Source organism: Guillardia theta (genome assembly GCF_000315625.1).
Source record: "Guillardia theta CCMP2712 unplaced genomic scaffold GUITHscaffold_35, whole genome shotgun sequence".
NCBI lineage: Eukaryota > Cryptophyceae > Pyrenomonadales > Geminigeraceae > Guillardia > Guillardia theta.
Window position 1 is genome coordinate 1 of NW_005434639.1, and position 14,897 is coordinate 14,897.

Genomic DNA, 14,897 nt, shown 5'->3' on the forward strand with positions numbered 1-14,897 from the left:
CCTGCCTCAGATAAAGGGATCCTGCCTCAGATAAAGGGATCCTGCCTCAGATAAAGGGATCCTGCCTCAGATAAAGGGATCCTGCCTCAGATAAAGGGATCCTGCCTCAGATAAAGGGATCCTGCCTCAGATAAAGGGATCCTGCCTCAGATAAAGGGATCCTGCCTCAGATAAAGGGATCCTGCCTCAGATAAAGGGATCCACTAAACCCTAAACCCTAAATTTTTACCCAACAAAGTTGTTCCATTAGAATTATAAAATTTGAGCTCTCCAGCATTTATTCCATTTGTTCCATTGTCTCCTTTAGGTCCTGCCGCTGGTAAATTTATAGATGCTGATGAAACATTAGCATCTCCTATTTTTCCTAACAATTCTGTACCATCAACATTATAGAATTTTAATTCTCCTGCGTTTGTTCCTCTTGGAACATTTATAGAAGCTGTAGAAACATTAGAATCACCTATTTTAGCAAGTTCAATGGTTCCATCATAGTTTTTGAAAATTATTTGACCCGCATTTTTTCCATTTGTTCCATTAGTTCCATTAGTTCCACTGTCTCCTTTATCTCCCTTTGGTCCTTGACTTCCAGTGCTTCCAGTATCTCCTTTATCCCCTTTATCACCTTTGATACCATCGGGTAGTGTTATATCTTGACTATTATAATTATTTAAAGTTATTGTCACATTTCCTGTTCTTGTATTCTTAAAATTTAGCTGAAATGTTTCAATTGTAGAAATATATCTTTGTTGTGCTTCATCATAATATATTTTAAATATTCCCTGTCTATCTGCTGAATCAAACAAATCTTTAATGTCTGTCTTAGCCGGCTCATTGTTGATGGTTAAGCTTCGTCTTATATTGTTATTTGTTGAAAGGCTTTGTTGTGTGCTCACTGTTTGATTATTTACAGTAATAAAAGAACCACCATATAAAATATTATCACATATCAAATGGTCTAAGTGAAGCCCTCCAGTTATCTTCGTTTTTTACATTGTCAACATCTCCATTGTTTATTTTAGAAGCCTTCATCCTCAGATCCGTACACCAGTTTGTAGCATTCATTACAATATTACATATCCCCCTATTAGCTGAGTATCTGCCATCTTTTAGGATGTAGTTTCTAATGTTATAATTATAAATTACAATTGGATGTAATTGATACCAATTCGCCGTCGGTGGCGTGATATCCATAGCCACCAAAACACCATTCAGATACACCTTAAATATATCTTTGGATATGCTGAAAGCGTAATGATTCCAATCGTAAAACAATGTTTTATCATTCGCAAAATTATTGTTAATGATAACAGACCTCAAATTCTCAACCCTTTGATGTAAATTATTAATATATACAATCTTGACCCGCAGCCCCAAAAATTTATCAGGCAAGGAATCATCATCTGAAATAATCCAGTAAAATTCAGTCCCATCATAAAAACCATCGTTGCCATTCTTATTTTCATATTTGATTTGAAAAAGCCTATATTCTTGTGTTCCGTTGTTTCTTGCCTCGTTCGTGTTGTCAAATCTCCACCAAAAAGAAAGGTTTATGTACTGAGAAAATAAAAGGTCATTTACTATTAAATTTTTATTGCTCTGAAAATTAAGTCTGTACGTTGATATGTTAAGTTTATACGTATCTTCAACAGTTCCTGTAAATTCAATGTTGTTATAAGATGTATTCAATAGGTTCTTTATTGATAAACTTGTAGGACCAATAAAAACATCTCCTTTGACTGGTGACAATGAAAGAGGATATGTTATATTGAAATTATTGTTATTCAAAGCTAACTTATCCGAGAACGTTAAAGAATTATTGACTGTTAAATTATTTGTATTCACTGAGTTTTTTATTTCATTGTTGATAACATTATATAATATATTAGACTCAGAATATATGCGATTGTTTAATAGGTTTGAATCAGTTTTTAAATGATTGTATAATATATTTGATTCATTAAGTGTATGCTCATATAATATGTTTGATTCATTAAGTGTATGCTCATATAATATGTTTGATTCAGTATATATATAATTGTATAATATGTTTGATTCAGTATATATATAATTGTATAATATGTTTGAAGTATTATTTACTTCTTGTTTTGTGTATGCGTCGATTATATTTGGAAGGTCTGTAAGCTGAGTATATGAGCTCACTAAGTCCGGAAGGTCTGTAAGCTGAGTGTATGAGCTCACCAAGTCCGGAAGGTCTGTAAGTCGAGTGTATGAGGTCACTAAATCCGGAAGGTCTGTAAGCTGAGTATAGGAGCTTACTAAATCCGGAAGGTCTGTAAGCTGCGTGTATGAAGTCACTAAATCAGGTAAATTTATTAATGTTTCATAGTCGATATTTTGTAATTTTACATCTATTTCTGATTTATCATAATAGTTATCTAGCTCAGCGCTTAGTTCTGTTGTATCTATAAATTTATCATCTGTTTCTTGTTTTGTATATACTGAAAAATCTATCTCTCCTTTATTGTAATAATTCAAAAGCTCATTATCAACATAAGCTATTATCTCTGCCTTTTGGGCACCTATCTTAGCACCTAAATCATTAGATGTATTTAATAACTCTTGCTGTGATAATTGATAACCACGACCAGCAACCCAATTTAAATTATCATAGCTCATATTTTATTAATCACTCATATTTAATTTTTTAAGCTCCTCTCTGGCCTTCCTATTGAATTCTTCCCAAAAATTATTACATTTTATATTATCTTCCATAGTAAAATAAAGCGTGGTCTTTTCATTTGTTATATTAAATTCTTTTGATATCTCAGCATTTTGTTTAATTATCTTATTTCTATAATATTCTCTCGACATCTGCTTTTTTTTCTCTATATATATTGGGTCTATTCTGTATTTATTAAAGTTCATTTTATTAAAACAGAGCAAAATAAATGAGCAACCCGAGAGGCAGCAAAAACGGAGAGGTCGTTTTTAATTCTAAAAATGACGAAGGCATGTTATGGGATGAGTTCAAAATAAAATATAATGAATACTTAAACACTAGCGCCTTCTATATTATAAGAACCCCTAAAACAATAAATGGAAAAGGTAACCTTATAAAACTTGGTATATCTTCCGTTGGTTCTTCTGAAATCATAAGGAGGTTATCAGACTATGAAAAATATTATGATGGAGACTTTAGGGTATTACATCTTAGGGTTTGGTATCAGTATGTAAAAGGAACAAATCAGGAGGGAGCGCCTCAGGAACGTTTCGAGTTGAAAACTAAGCGAAGGATGAAAGAACTAACATCATCAGCTTATGGTAATGAATGGTATAAGTCAAATGACTTAAAAACTCTACGCGATGTATTGAAAGAGTTTGATAAAGAAAATGAAGATATAAATTATGTACCACCAGAACGCAATAAGTCGCGTAAGGCAAAGCAAATATCAACCGATACCCTAGTAAGGGTTAAATATGGAAACAAATATTTTAATGGTGTTATATATAATATATCTGTGAAGGATAATAAACCGTGGTTTAGTGTTATATTTTTCAAAGACTATAAAATTAATAATAATGATTTAGGAGGATATGACAAGGAAGAGATAAGAGAGGCTATAACCAAATATGAAGATTGGGAAGAAAAAAACAAAGAACTTTCAAAAAAGCTCAAATCTGAATGGTCTAGGTTTAAAAATAAGGAAGGTATCCATTAAGTCGGGTCTTATGACATAATATGAAATTTTATCTTCTTCTAAAAGTAAATATACCATTTAATATATTTTGAGATATTAAAATGTCTGAACCTAGAGATAAAGAATTATATGAAAAGATTAAAAAGAAAATAACAGACAAATATAAGCCCTCAGCATATAGGAGTGGTCTTATTGTAAAAGAATATAAAAGAGAGTATTTTAAGAAACATAAGAATAATAATTCTTACACAGGTGATAAGAAAAAAAGTAACCTTAAAAGATGGTTTAATGAGAAATGGAGGAATCAGAGAGGAGAGGTAGGATATGATAAGAAAGGTGACATATACCGACCGACAAAAAGAATTAACAGTAAGACCCCTATAACAATAAAAGAGCTTTCACCCTCACAAATAAAGAGGGCTCAAGAAGTAAAGAAGGCCACAGGAAGAGTTAAGAATTTTTCTAAGTTATGAGTGCGTGCCCGCCTCAGGAGATGGCCATTTTTCGTTTTTTTCTTGCGGGAATCGAACCCGCGCGCTTATCGCCGTAACGATGGCATATTGGCCACTCGACTATTAGGTCTTTTAGGGGGTAGGGGTGGTAGTCCTATATAAAATAAATTCTCATGCGTATTTTTGGGAGGGTACGCATAAGATACACACAGAGACAATGCGAAAAAATTTTTCGCATGAGAATGATAAGAAAATATTTTATTTTTCTTGAATTTCACACATCACATGTGAAAAAACACAAAACTTCACACTGAAAATCACAAAAAACAAAAAAATTTCAATCAAAACACATCAAGACCATAAGCCCAACGGAGTGACAGAGAGCCCCATCATTCATTCCCCTTCCCCCCCCAGTCGCCCACCTCTTCCCTCCATGACCCTGAGCTGCGCCTGTCTCCTTGGTGCTAGGCTTGTTTTCCTTCCCTGCCTGTGCTCCATAGGTGGCTTGCCCATGAGCCGCGCCTGCCCCCCATCGGACTAGGTCGACTCGCTTCCCCTTCTTGCCGTCCATAGCATGTGTTGCACCTCCAGCAGTTGCTTGATTGCTGCTGTCTTGATGCCTTCCCATTCCGTGTCTTCCACCCTTAGCACCCTGAAATTCTCATGCCATTCCCTTTCCATGATCGATCCTTTCACTCCTGCTATGAATGTTGCTTGTTCAACTTCATGGTCAGGTAGCAAAACTGTGATTTCTGCTCGTAGGGGGGCATATTTCTCTTCCTTTTCCTGAAATTTCTTCTTCAGGCATTCCAGGCTTGTTTGTTCGACTCCGTCATATTCCAATGTCCTTGCAAATTCGATGAGGACAATGCGTTTGATGCTTGCAAAGTAGCAGCAACCGTCAGGTATCCAGTGCCCTTCTCGGTGCATTGAAGTCCCCATCGCTTCCATCACGATGCGTATTGGAGTGTCCCACCATGAATTGACCTGTACCCTTTGTTTCCTCCAACTCTGCTGCAGTCTTACCTTGATCTTCTTCGTGACTTCATTGTGTGCTTTTTGAATCATATCTTGAAACTGCTTGCACGCTAGCTGAACATGACCCCAGGTTTCTTCTCGGTCTGGACAGTGAGGACAACATGGTGAGTTAGTCTTCCCCCATTGAAAGAGCTTCTTCCTCGTCGGTGCTGAGAAGGTGATCGCTTGGATAGCTGTTCGCGTAACTGACCCTTCGCATTGTTTGAACCCTCTCCCTAGTAAATCTCTTCCCACATGCATTTCGAGCATGAATTTCTCTGTCAAGGTGAGGTCTCCCGCTCGAATCCTTGCCACCATTGTCTGTTGTCTGATAATGTAGTCCCATTTCTTCAAGCGATCGAATCCTGATGTAGGATTTTCTTCTCCTGCAATGATGAATTCCATTGGACTATCGTAGATTGCTTTCTCCCATCCCGAGGCAAATGTTTGTTTTGCTTGCTTGGCCATTTCCTTTGCCTCTTGAATGTTTCTATGAGATTCTTTTGCTAGTTGGAGTCGGATCCTGATTCCCCTCCCTTCGAGTTTCCTCATGCAAGTGAGTAACCGATCATGTAAGTCCTCCAGCAGTTCGTCTTCGTATCGCATGGTATCCATTCGCAACGTATTTGTCATAAAGCGGTGGAAACGTGTGGACTGGTACATTATTGTGACTTGATTTCCCCTTTTGATCTGTATTCCTTCCTCAAGGACATGTTGCAGAAGTAAACCGATTGCGATTGTGTTCGCTCGGATGATGCTGCACTTCCCATTGATTTTCATCCCTCCTCCTGACGTCATCTCTTTTTGTTGGAGAACATATCCTACTCGCATGGATCTGTTTTTTCTGCCCTGCATGATGTCTCCTTCAATAGCTGCTGTGAAATGCCTTCCGCCTTGATGATCGCTGCACGGCTGGATCTGATCCCTTCGTCTGTTACACAGCTCCTCATACGTTGGGAGGATGTTGTCCTGAAGCTGGACTCGTAAGTATGTTGGGAGTGTGTGCCTAACTAGTATCCATAACTCCTCTGCAGTCTTCATCAAACACCTATTCCCTGTTTGCCAGAAGTTTGCTGCATAAGCTATTTGAGCGCCTTTCGGGACCCGGCTGATAATTTCAAAACCTTCTGGTATCTCATCAATGTTATTCTTCCATCCTATCAGAATGACATGTATTGTATCCAGGATTTGTTCACGAAATCTCTCTTGTTTGTCCATCCAAACCACCACTCTGTGCAGTTCCCTTGCTCTCTTCTTGTCCAGAGCCTGGGGATGTGTGTGTAGGGTAGGCCAGTTACGAAATGTACTGATGTCGCATGCTGTAATCTCTGCTAGATGTTGTAAAAACTCGTATGCCAATGGTTGTGTTGTTTCTTGGCGAACCTCTGATACTACCTCCTCGAGTTGTTGCCACCATGCTGTAGCTTCTGTTTCGCCGTCGTCCAATGCATTAACTATTTCCAGCAGCAGATGGATGCTTTGATTGCAGTCTCTTCGGTTATTACCGTCCTCTTCCCTTGTTGCAGATGTGAAGGGAGCCGAGTCCAGTGACGCTTCCAACCATTCTATTGGTGGATCCACGGTCTTGCTTTCTTCAATTTGAGATCGCTCAAAGATGGCTATGTTCCCTTGAACTTTGAAAGGTAATTGCTTGTAGTGTAACAGAATCTTTCTTGCTGATTCCCTCCTTCATCATAACAGGTGGGGTCATGTTGGAGCCACCGCCTCAAAATTACCCGGGTACAAGCCTTCGTATTCGTTTCCTCTCTCCCTTGGTCCGGTCTGGCTAGTTTCTTGTGTGGCTGAAGTTCATGTGGGCTAGCCTCCCTTTTTCCTTTCCTTCTCTTGTTTAGAGGCTTCCCCTCCTCCCTGGCTGGCCTTCTTCTCTTCCCTGTTCCTGCCTGCTCAAGTCCGAGTTTTGCCCAGATGACATTCGCTTGCAGATATTGTGCAAGGATTTCTTCTGCTTGTTCCCTTTGCTTTGGGAATGGCCAGAGTCGGATGGGCAGGTGCAGGGAGATGCCCTCGGTATCTGGGACGGGTAAGACACTTGTCATGGAGTGGAAGCCTACTTGGGGCAGTAGTCTCCATGCCTTTGCAAAACTCTCCCAGCCTTGCCGAGCAGGAGATGTAGGTAGGGAGTTTTCTCCGGACAGCAGGGAGTTTTCTTCTGAGATCATCTTGTCCTCCAGGTCATGTAAGATGGCTATTGTCCCCGGTTTCATCTTGCTTTCAATCATTTCCCAACTGATGGTGGTCTGCATTTTTTCCGCTATCCAGATTGCGAGTCTCCCCGGTCCTCTTATCTCTTCGATCTCGTTGAGTCTGCCCGATCTGATTTCTCGTTGTAGCTGGTTTATTGTTTGACACCCCCATTGGTTGCACCATGATGTTAGTTTGTGGATCAGACTGCTTTTGATATCATCATCCACCCTGCATTTCTTATTCGTTTCTTTCTCTAGATACCGAATCGCCGCCCTTCCCAAGATGGGTGCTGGATGGGGGAGTTGGAGGCCTCCTTTGTCCCAAGGTAGGTGAAAGATAGCGTTGCTTGTACTCTTGCTCAATCCCATAGCTCTTTTGAATGCTCTGGTCCAGAGGGTATCTAAGGTTTGTAAGTCTGACCAAGACCAGCTCACCAGTACCGCCGAGTATCTAAATATATTGACGATGCCTACCTTCACCAGGTAATATTTTTGGGCTGCCGAGTAAGCAGATGATTCAATCAGCTTTGTCAGTTCTTTTGTCTTCTCCAAGATGTGTTCTTTCTCTCCCCACGTGAAGGGGCAGGTGTGCGCCTTGTTGCCTCTTCCTCCTGGTCTCCACAAGCTGATCCGGATCCCTAGATATTTGAACCATTTTGTCGGTGGTAGGTTCACAAACTCCTTGTCGAAGAACTTGATGGTCTGTGTTCCTGGGATCTCCCTTCTTAGCCGATAATCAAAGCTGGTGATTTCAGATTTCTTCGTGTTCAGTTCTAATCCACTCCATCGACAGAATCGCTCTACCACTTGGACAAGCGTTTTCATCTCTCTCACTGAATGTGCTATCAGGACAAGGTCGTCTGCAAATGACAGATTATTAGGGTGTTGAGTTGCAATCTCGTCTTGTTTTTGATCGAGCTGTTTGGACAAGATGCTTAGCAGAAGATTTGTTTTTGGCGGACTTGCGGGGCTGCCTTGGGGTAATCCTCTGAGAAGTGGGATGGCTGCTGTTTCGAACCTCTCTGTCTGAATTTGCAGCGCTATCCCTTGGCTACAACTGATTGCGACGTCTACATCACACTGGTGAAAGCCATATACTTCCATGATTTTTGCAATGGATTCGACTGCCACATTGTTAAAGAAGTTTGCAAAGTCGAGGTACAGCAGGATGAGGTCGTGTTGATTACTCTGAGCCTCCTCGATGATGTTGAGTAGACGATGACCCTGCCTGATCGTTCCTCCCTCTGGTCTGAAACCTTCCTGGTTGTTAGTGAGTAGCTTATGTTTTTCAGCAGCTTTTGCCAGTCTGTGCGCTATGACTGCCTGGAAGATCCTCGTTATCGAGGAGAGGACGCATATAGGTCTTTGATTCTCCAAGACGTGACATATCTCATTTTTTGGGAGGAGCCTAACTCTCGCGAGCATCTTTAGTGTTTGCTTGTCTCCGATCAAGGCTCGGCTGATTGTCTTGCCTATTTCCTCCTTTGCACTGTCAGGCAGAGCTTTCAGAATCTCGTTTGAAATCAAATCCATGCCTGCTGCTTTCCGGTTGGCCAGTTTTTGAATCCATACTTGGATCTCGCCTGGCTCCAGCGGGTAAGCTATCTCTACATCCCTGGTCGGGTGTTGATTGATTTGCTCTGGGGGTTCGAAGTCCGGTGGTTTGACGGAAGTCAGTGATTGACAGCTTTTGCAGAAGAAGAGGATTGATGCTTCTTCGTTTTTCTGGCTTTTGTCATATAACGGAATCAGTCGTCCTTTTGTTTGACATTCAGCTCTTGCACAGGTTCCGTTCATGGTACATCCGTTGACTGCAAAGAAGGTTGCCGTGTGGGTTTCATCTTCTAGATCTCTTGCCAATCTCATGGGGAGGAATTGCTCGATGTTTTTGTATCCTTCCAGGCGCCACCCTCCTGGCTGTGTGATCAGTCCTCGGATGATGGGTACGATTGCGTGTGCAGGCGCCAGCGTTATGAACAGCTTTTGTGTCAGTGTTGCCAGGTTCCTCGCCCCGAGAACCTCGACGTGCAGCATGGTTTGATGTCTTGCACTCCAAAAAGTTTTGCTTGATTCTTTGGAGTTGCTCTGGAGGAATGTCTCGATTAACGGGTTCAGTTCTTGAAGATATGCTGTCTCCGGCTGTTGCAGCGCTGGCTGGAGATCTCTCCATGACGTTGTTTGGGTGGCACTTCTCTGGCAGTTGACTCAGCATTGGGGCTTTGGGCTTAAAGTCTGACTTCTTGCCCATTGCATTTTGAGACTCTTTACTCCCTATCGTGCCCAAGCGTCTTCTTCGTTCTTCGCATATTTTCAGGAATATCTCTTGGTCTTGTGCTGCGCAGATCTCCTTGAATTTGGTCATATTCTCTCTTATTTCTGCATGTAAGCTCGACTCCTTGTGTGCGCGATCAATAAAGTCTGGAATTTCTGAAGCGTTTCTTAAGTCCTTGTGAAGTTGCTTGATTTTGCGCTTCAGATCCATTTGAATTTTGGATGCATGTCTTTTCCCGCTGGAGCCTCGTAGCGGAATTTCCTTGATGGGGAGGGCTGTTGTTATCAATTCGAGAATGTCGCAATCTTGATGTAGAGCTTGTGCCGCTTTTATCTTCTCATCAAGTGCTATTGCCCATTCCACGCCTAGTCTTCCCGATAGCTTGTCCATCTCGACCACCCTTTTCTTTCGTCGAGGGGTTGCTTCTCGATCCCTCCTTTGCGGGAGGATTTCAATCTTTGGGATGGCTTGCTTACCCTCAGCATCGAGAGATCTCACATTCACTACAAGTGCTCTGTGGTCGACTGCGGCTCCTATGATGCAATCCTCTGCGGTCTGCGATATTAAGCTTACTGTGCGAGATGGATGGTGTAATGCAAAGACATGATCCAGTTTTGCTTGGTGATGACCCTGCTTGTACCATGTGGAGAGTGCTGCTTCTGCTCATCTTCTCGCAAGTGACCATCTGGGATCGTCCAAGTTCGTTTAAGCCTTGTTCCATTCTCTCATCTGCACGGTGCACACTCGATTTGCTCCCGTATCCGACTCTCATGAGGATCTCTGGATGTTGTCGAGATGCATTGAAGTCGCCTCCTATGATGGTGAGCTTGACACTTGGCTCCGTCTTGAGCATCTGGCTCAGCGTTGCCCACATCTCGTCTTGATCCTCCCCTTGCGCTGCAGTAGGAAAGTGGGTGTTACAGATCCCTATCGGTTCTTTTTTTCCGATCTGTAAAAGTTGTATTCTTTTTTGGAGATTCTGCTCTTCCAACATGTCAGCGCGGCGGCAGAGCAGGGGGGAGGGACGAGGGAGAAGGTCCGCATGTACTAGCGTCACAAGGCGAAGATCACTCTTACCCTTTCTCCCCTCCCCTGCACCTTTCGTCATGAACACTCGGTAGCATCCCCATTCTTTCTTGATCATCATTCGGAGATCTGCCTCCTTTCGTTTTCCCCCGACCAAAACTTCTTGAAGTAGCACGACTGTTGGTTGATATGTTTCAATCAGGTATCCTAGGATGTGTTTCAGCACAAATTGACTGCATCCATTGACATTGTGAGAAATGATGTTGCCAGGGGCGTTGTCCTTCCTGTGCGTTTCCACCCATGCTGATTGCACTGACCTGTCGGTGGTGGTCGTGGGTGGTTTGCTGCCTGCTGGTAGGATTTGCTCCTCCGCCCCCGTTGCCCATTGAAGGTGAGACGAGTTCCCATCTTGCATCTTTGTTGGGCCTGGTAGCTCCTCCTCTCCCCTTGTCTCCTTGTCGTTCTTCGAGATTGGCGCTGTGTGCATTGCTTGTGGCGGAGGAGGTGGCTGGAGTGGAGAGACGGGGCATGAAGCAGGAGGTGGGGGAGGGGAGGACGTCAGGATGTCTACCTGTGCTGACCTGTCTTGTAGTTGCAGGACCGTCGCGGCTATGAGCTTCGTTGATCCTTGTCCTCCTTGCTCCTGCTCGTCTTCCAATCTCTCCTGTAGCCGTGCATCTTCAGATGCCTGGGTCGCCTGTAGATCGCCTGCGCGTTCTTGGCCGTCTTCTCGCCTTTCCATCCGGTTAGGTATACGTTCCATGGTGAGCTCTGCAGCTTGCCATTCCTTGTAACCTGTATCTTGCGCGTGCTGTGCATTGGGTTGTTTCTCGCATGTGCACATGTTGTGCACATGTTCCATACCCCCCCCCCAGAGCCCATCCAGCAGCAGATGTCTTGCTGATGGGGGGGGACGCCTTGTTGCCTCCCTGTGTTGAAGATATCTTGTTGAAGATATCTTGTTGTTGTGTTTTCCTTCGTGTCTTTGCGATCAGCAGGAAAATTCCACAATTGTAGCCGTCTGTTTGTTGCAGCCCAGTTGACACACATGCCCTCCATGTCGTGTCGTCACAGTGTTCTTGTTGATCGCTAATTGCCTCGGTGATAATCGTCGCCATGAGTGTTGCTAGGTCCATTCGTTGTGCGCCCCCCAATTGAAACTGTGCCTCCCTTTGGCTTCTGACTGTCCCTAGGTCTCTCTCAAGGGCCGTGCTAAGCGAGTCGACGATGTGTATTCTTTTTGTGTCAACATCTGCCACGATTAGGATCCAATGATTGCCGTTCTCTACGCAAGGGAATAAGAATGGTTGAGCTGCCCCGGCTAGCAGTCGTTTTGCTCTCCGTGTCCTTCCCTCCTGATCTCTCAAACCCGCTACTATTCTCGGGAGAACAATGGTCCCTCTCTGCAGCCCAAATTGGTTTCTAGTTTGCTCGCTGGCATACCTCGTGCCTTGGAGCCATGCTATTTGAAATCTGTCTTCCGCTGGTTCTAAATTTCGGTTTACCTCAACGATTAATGCCTCCATAACGTCCTCAGAGAGAAATCCATCTTCTCCTGAGTTGAGCAGCGCCGCTGCTCCGTACTCTCTATTGTTTTCCCGTAGACTCCAGGGGATCTCCCCTATCAAGTCGAATGTTTGTATTTTTCTGTTTTTTTCTGTTTTTTTCTTGTCATTGTTTTTCTCACCTTCTTGTCTCTTTCTGCTTGATTCCACCACGCCCTGGTGCCCACTGTCCCACCTGCCCTCAACTCCTCCTCCTCCTCCTGCTTCCATTAGGCTTGCGCTGCTGGGAAGGAGTCAAGCGACATCTCTTCCGATTCTGCCGCCATGCTCCCAGCCTCGGGTACATCTTCCATTCGAGCGTCTTTCATCTGTAGCTCACTGCTCAAAACAAATTTCAATTCGTTTCTATCTCCCAGCATTCCTACGAGGGAGAGCGCCGTTTCCTCCAGGAATTTATTCAAAGCAATGAAGAGAAGGTCAGTTTTCAAGGGCTTCTCCTCATTTGGTGCGAAAGCGCTGCTCTTGCGTTTCGCTACCTTCCACGTATGCTTGCCTGCAATCATCCTGACTCGTTCGCGCAGTTGCTTGCTCACGGCATTCTCTGCCGCGTTGGCACCCTTATCAGCCCACTCTTGTAGCGTGGGGAAGGATGCATTTCCTGGGCTCTCCGGAGCCATCTCTTGCACCGCGTCATCAAGATGGAGTTGAAGCTGCCCTTGCTGTTGCAGCTCGCTCCTAGTTACGTCAGCAATAGTTTCCTTAAGTTCTTCGACGACCACGTCCGTTCCCGCATCTGGGAGGTTGGTCTCGTTGATAATTGAACTGAGCTCGATCTCTTTCCACACAGTTCCCTCTGCTCTGGTCCCCGTCGTTTGTGACCTGGCCTCAGGGTTAGACTGATCGCGAGTTGCCTGAGGCGACACTTGGAGGTTCAGACTGCTCGCTGTCGTTTGGATTTCAACTGTGCCTTGCCAGCAGAGGAGCTGTGTGGGGAATTCAGCCATCATCTTTCTTGCACTACTTTCACTGCGTAGCCGGAGAATGATACCAGACCCATCCCAGATCCCTGTTTCTGGATCGCATTGGAGGTGGATCCGTTGGAGATCTTTTTCCACCTGTGGATCAAAGCAAGCGACAGCCCTCCGAATGTTTCGGATGACTTTTGCTCTGCCCGTTTCGTCACTTGCACAGATTTTTTCGATCTCATTTCGGGAGAACTTCCCTGACGGCACAGGAGAGGAGATTTGTACCGAGTACAGCATCTCTGCTCCCGTTGCCATTGCCGTGCCCTCTTGTCGCACCGCATTCTTCATATTCTTGTGCAGCGCCGTTGCTTCCATCTGCACTGAGAACCATTTCAGTATTTTGTCATTCTCTGAGACCAGTCCCAAAGTGACTCCTGCACGATCCTTTCCATGTCGATCGAATGCTTGAAGAACGATGTCCGCTGCTTCAAGGCTCGAGCACGTTGCGATCCAGTCGACCTCTCTGTTCTGGTTGACTATTTCTATTCCTACCGCAGCGAACACCTTCTTTGGCGGTAGGTTCCTCTTGGGGGGGAGGTTCACTGTCATTCCCGCGTTTGGGATCAGATCAATAATCGCTAATCCCTGCTTCAGGCATAGCTGCCTGTAGATCTCACATATGTCACCTGTGCTCGAATCGTTGAGCATCAGGAGTTGGGCCACCTCAGCTAGGATTCCAACTCTGCTCATGTTCTCCTTCTTTGGCCGCATCTTGAACGAGATCGGTGGGTTGGCTGCTGGGTTCACTGCTAGAATCCTCCTGCCTGCCACCTTGAAGGTACCATCTCCTTTCCAGAGTTTCTCAGCCGCCTCATTGCGGACAAATGTGATCACTGCTGGGATCTCCGCTGCCTGCACAAGGTCAGGCTTCAAGGGAGCCTTGAAGATCAGGCTCCTGCTGTCTTGCGTCTGATCGACGATCAAGCCTTGCTCTTCAAGCTTGAGGCATAAGTTTTCCACCTGTCTGGAAAAGTATGCAGGGATCCCAAGTACCTTCATGGTAATCGTCTGCACATTGGTGCCCTGATCATCATATGATCTGGCCTCCATCTGCCTTTGTCTGTCAGCTTGGAACTCTGACAGGTACCACTGCTTGACATCGTCACCCCACTGCCTGAGCCCTTTCGGATTCTCCAGTGACGAGGGTTCAGCGAAGCTGCATGTCTGACTGATGGCTTCGGCTAAGGCTTCCAAGGAAATTTCTTTTGCTTTCAGAGCTTTGCTCGTCCTGCTTTTGGGGTTCTGCCTTGCGAATTCATCCAGTCTCCGCATCAGTTCGGCTGATGACGGCATCGTTGCAGCTTCCGTCTGCCTCTTGAGGTAGCTGGAGGTACGGTACTGCACGATCTCGTCAGGGTTCACAATAGATATTGGCCACATGTTTCGAAGCATTCTCGATGGTTTCCCGAGCTTCCTGCGTTCCTGGCGACTCTTGCTCTACCACGCAGGGACCCCGCTGATCTGCATGCCTCAGATAAAGGGATCCTGCCTCAGATAAAGGGATCCTGCCTCAGATAAAGGGATCCTCTCAGATAAAGGGATCCTGCCTCAGATAAAGGGATCCTGCCTCAGATAAAGGGATCCTGCCTCAGATAAAGGGATCCTGCCTCAGATAAAGGGATCCTCCTAAACCCTAAACCCTAAACCCTAAACCCTTAAACCTTAATCCTGCCTCAGATAAAGGGATCCTGCCTCAGATAAAGGGATCCTGCCTCAGATCCCTAAACCCTAAACCCT

The 14,897-nt window shown here is 44.5% G+C and overlaps 3 protein-coding genes across 3 annotated transcripts; all 3 read right to left on the reverse strand.

Annotated features, from left to right (window-relative positions):
- Positions 1–4,601: 4,601 nt before the first annotated feature.
- Positions 4,602–6,884, reverse strand: GUITHDRAFT_152684 (hypothetical protein). Its single transcript, XM_005832261.1, has 8 exons — positions 6,830–6,884; positions 6,314–6,771; positions 6,170–6,258; positions 6,071–6,124; positions 5,639–5,700; positions 5,369–5,414; positions 5,220–5,306; positions 4,602–5,016 (listed from the first exon to the last, which is right to left on the reverse strand). The coding sequence occupies exons 1-3, from the start codon at positions 6,837–6,839 to the stop codon at positions 6,211–6,213; spliced, it is 516 nt and encodes a 171-aa protein (XP_005832318.1). The 5' UTR covers positions 6,840–6,884; the 3' UTR covers positions 4,602–5,016; positions 5,220–5,306; positions 5,369–5,414; positions 5,639–5,700; positions 6,071–6,124; positions 6,170–6,210.
- A 1,235-nt stretch (positions 6,885–8,119) lies between these two features.
- Positions 8,120–9,762, reverse strand: GUITHDRAFT_152687 (hypothetical protein). The gene is given in 3 exon segments (XM_005832262.1): positions 8,120–8,576; positions 8,944–9,486; positions 9,506–9,762. 3 exon segments carry the CDS (start codon positions 9,692–9,694, stop codon positions 8,403–8,405), a joined length of 906 nt encoding a protein of 301 aa, XP_005832319.1. The 5' UTR covers positions 9,695–9,762; the 3' UTR covers positions 8,120–8,402.
- Positions 9,763–10,604: 842 nt separating this feature from the next.
- On the reverse strand, positions 10,605–11,948 carry GUITHDRAFT_152690 (hypothetical protein). Its single transcript, XM_005832263.1, has 5 exons — positions 11,824–11,948; positions 11,223–11,394; positions 10,961–11,021; positions 10,833–10,880; positions 10,605–10,721 (listed from the first exon to the last, which is right to left on the reverse strand). The coding sequence occupies exons 2-5, from the start codon at positions 11,391–11,393 to the stop codon at positions 10,678–10,680; spliced, it is 324 nt and encodes a 107-aa protein (XP_005832320.1). The 5' UTR covers position 11,394; positions 11,824–11,948; the 3' UTR covers positions 10,605–10,677.
- Between the last annotated feature and the right edge of the window lie 2,949 nt (positions 11,949–14,897).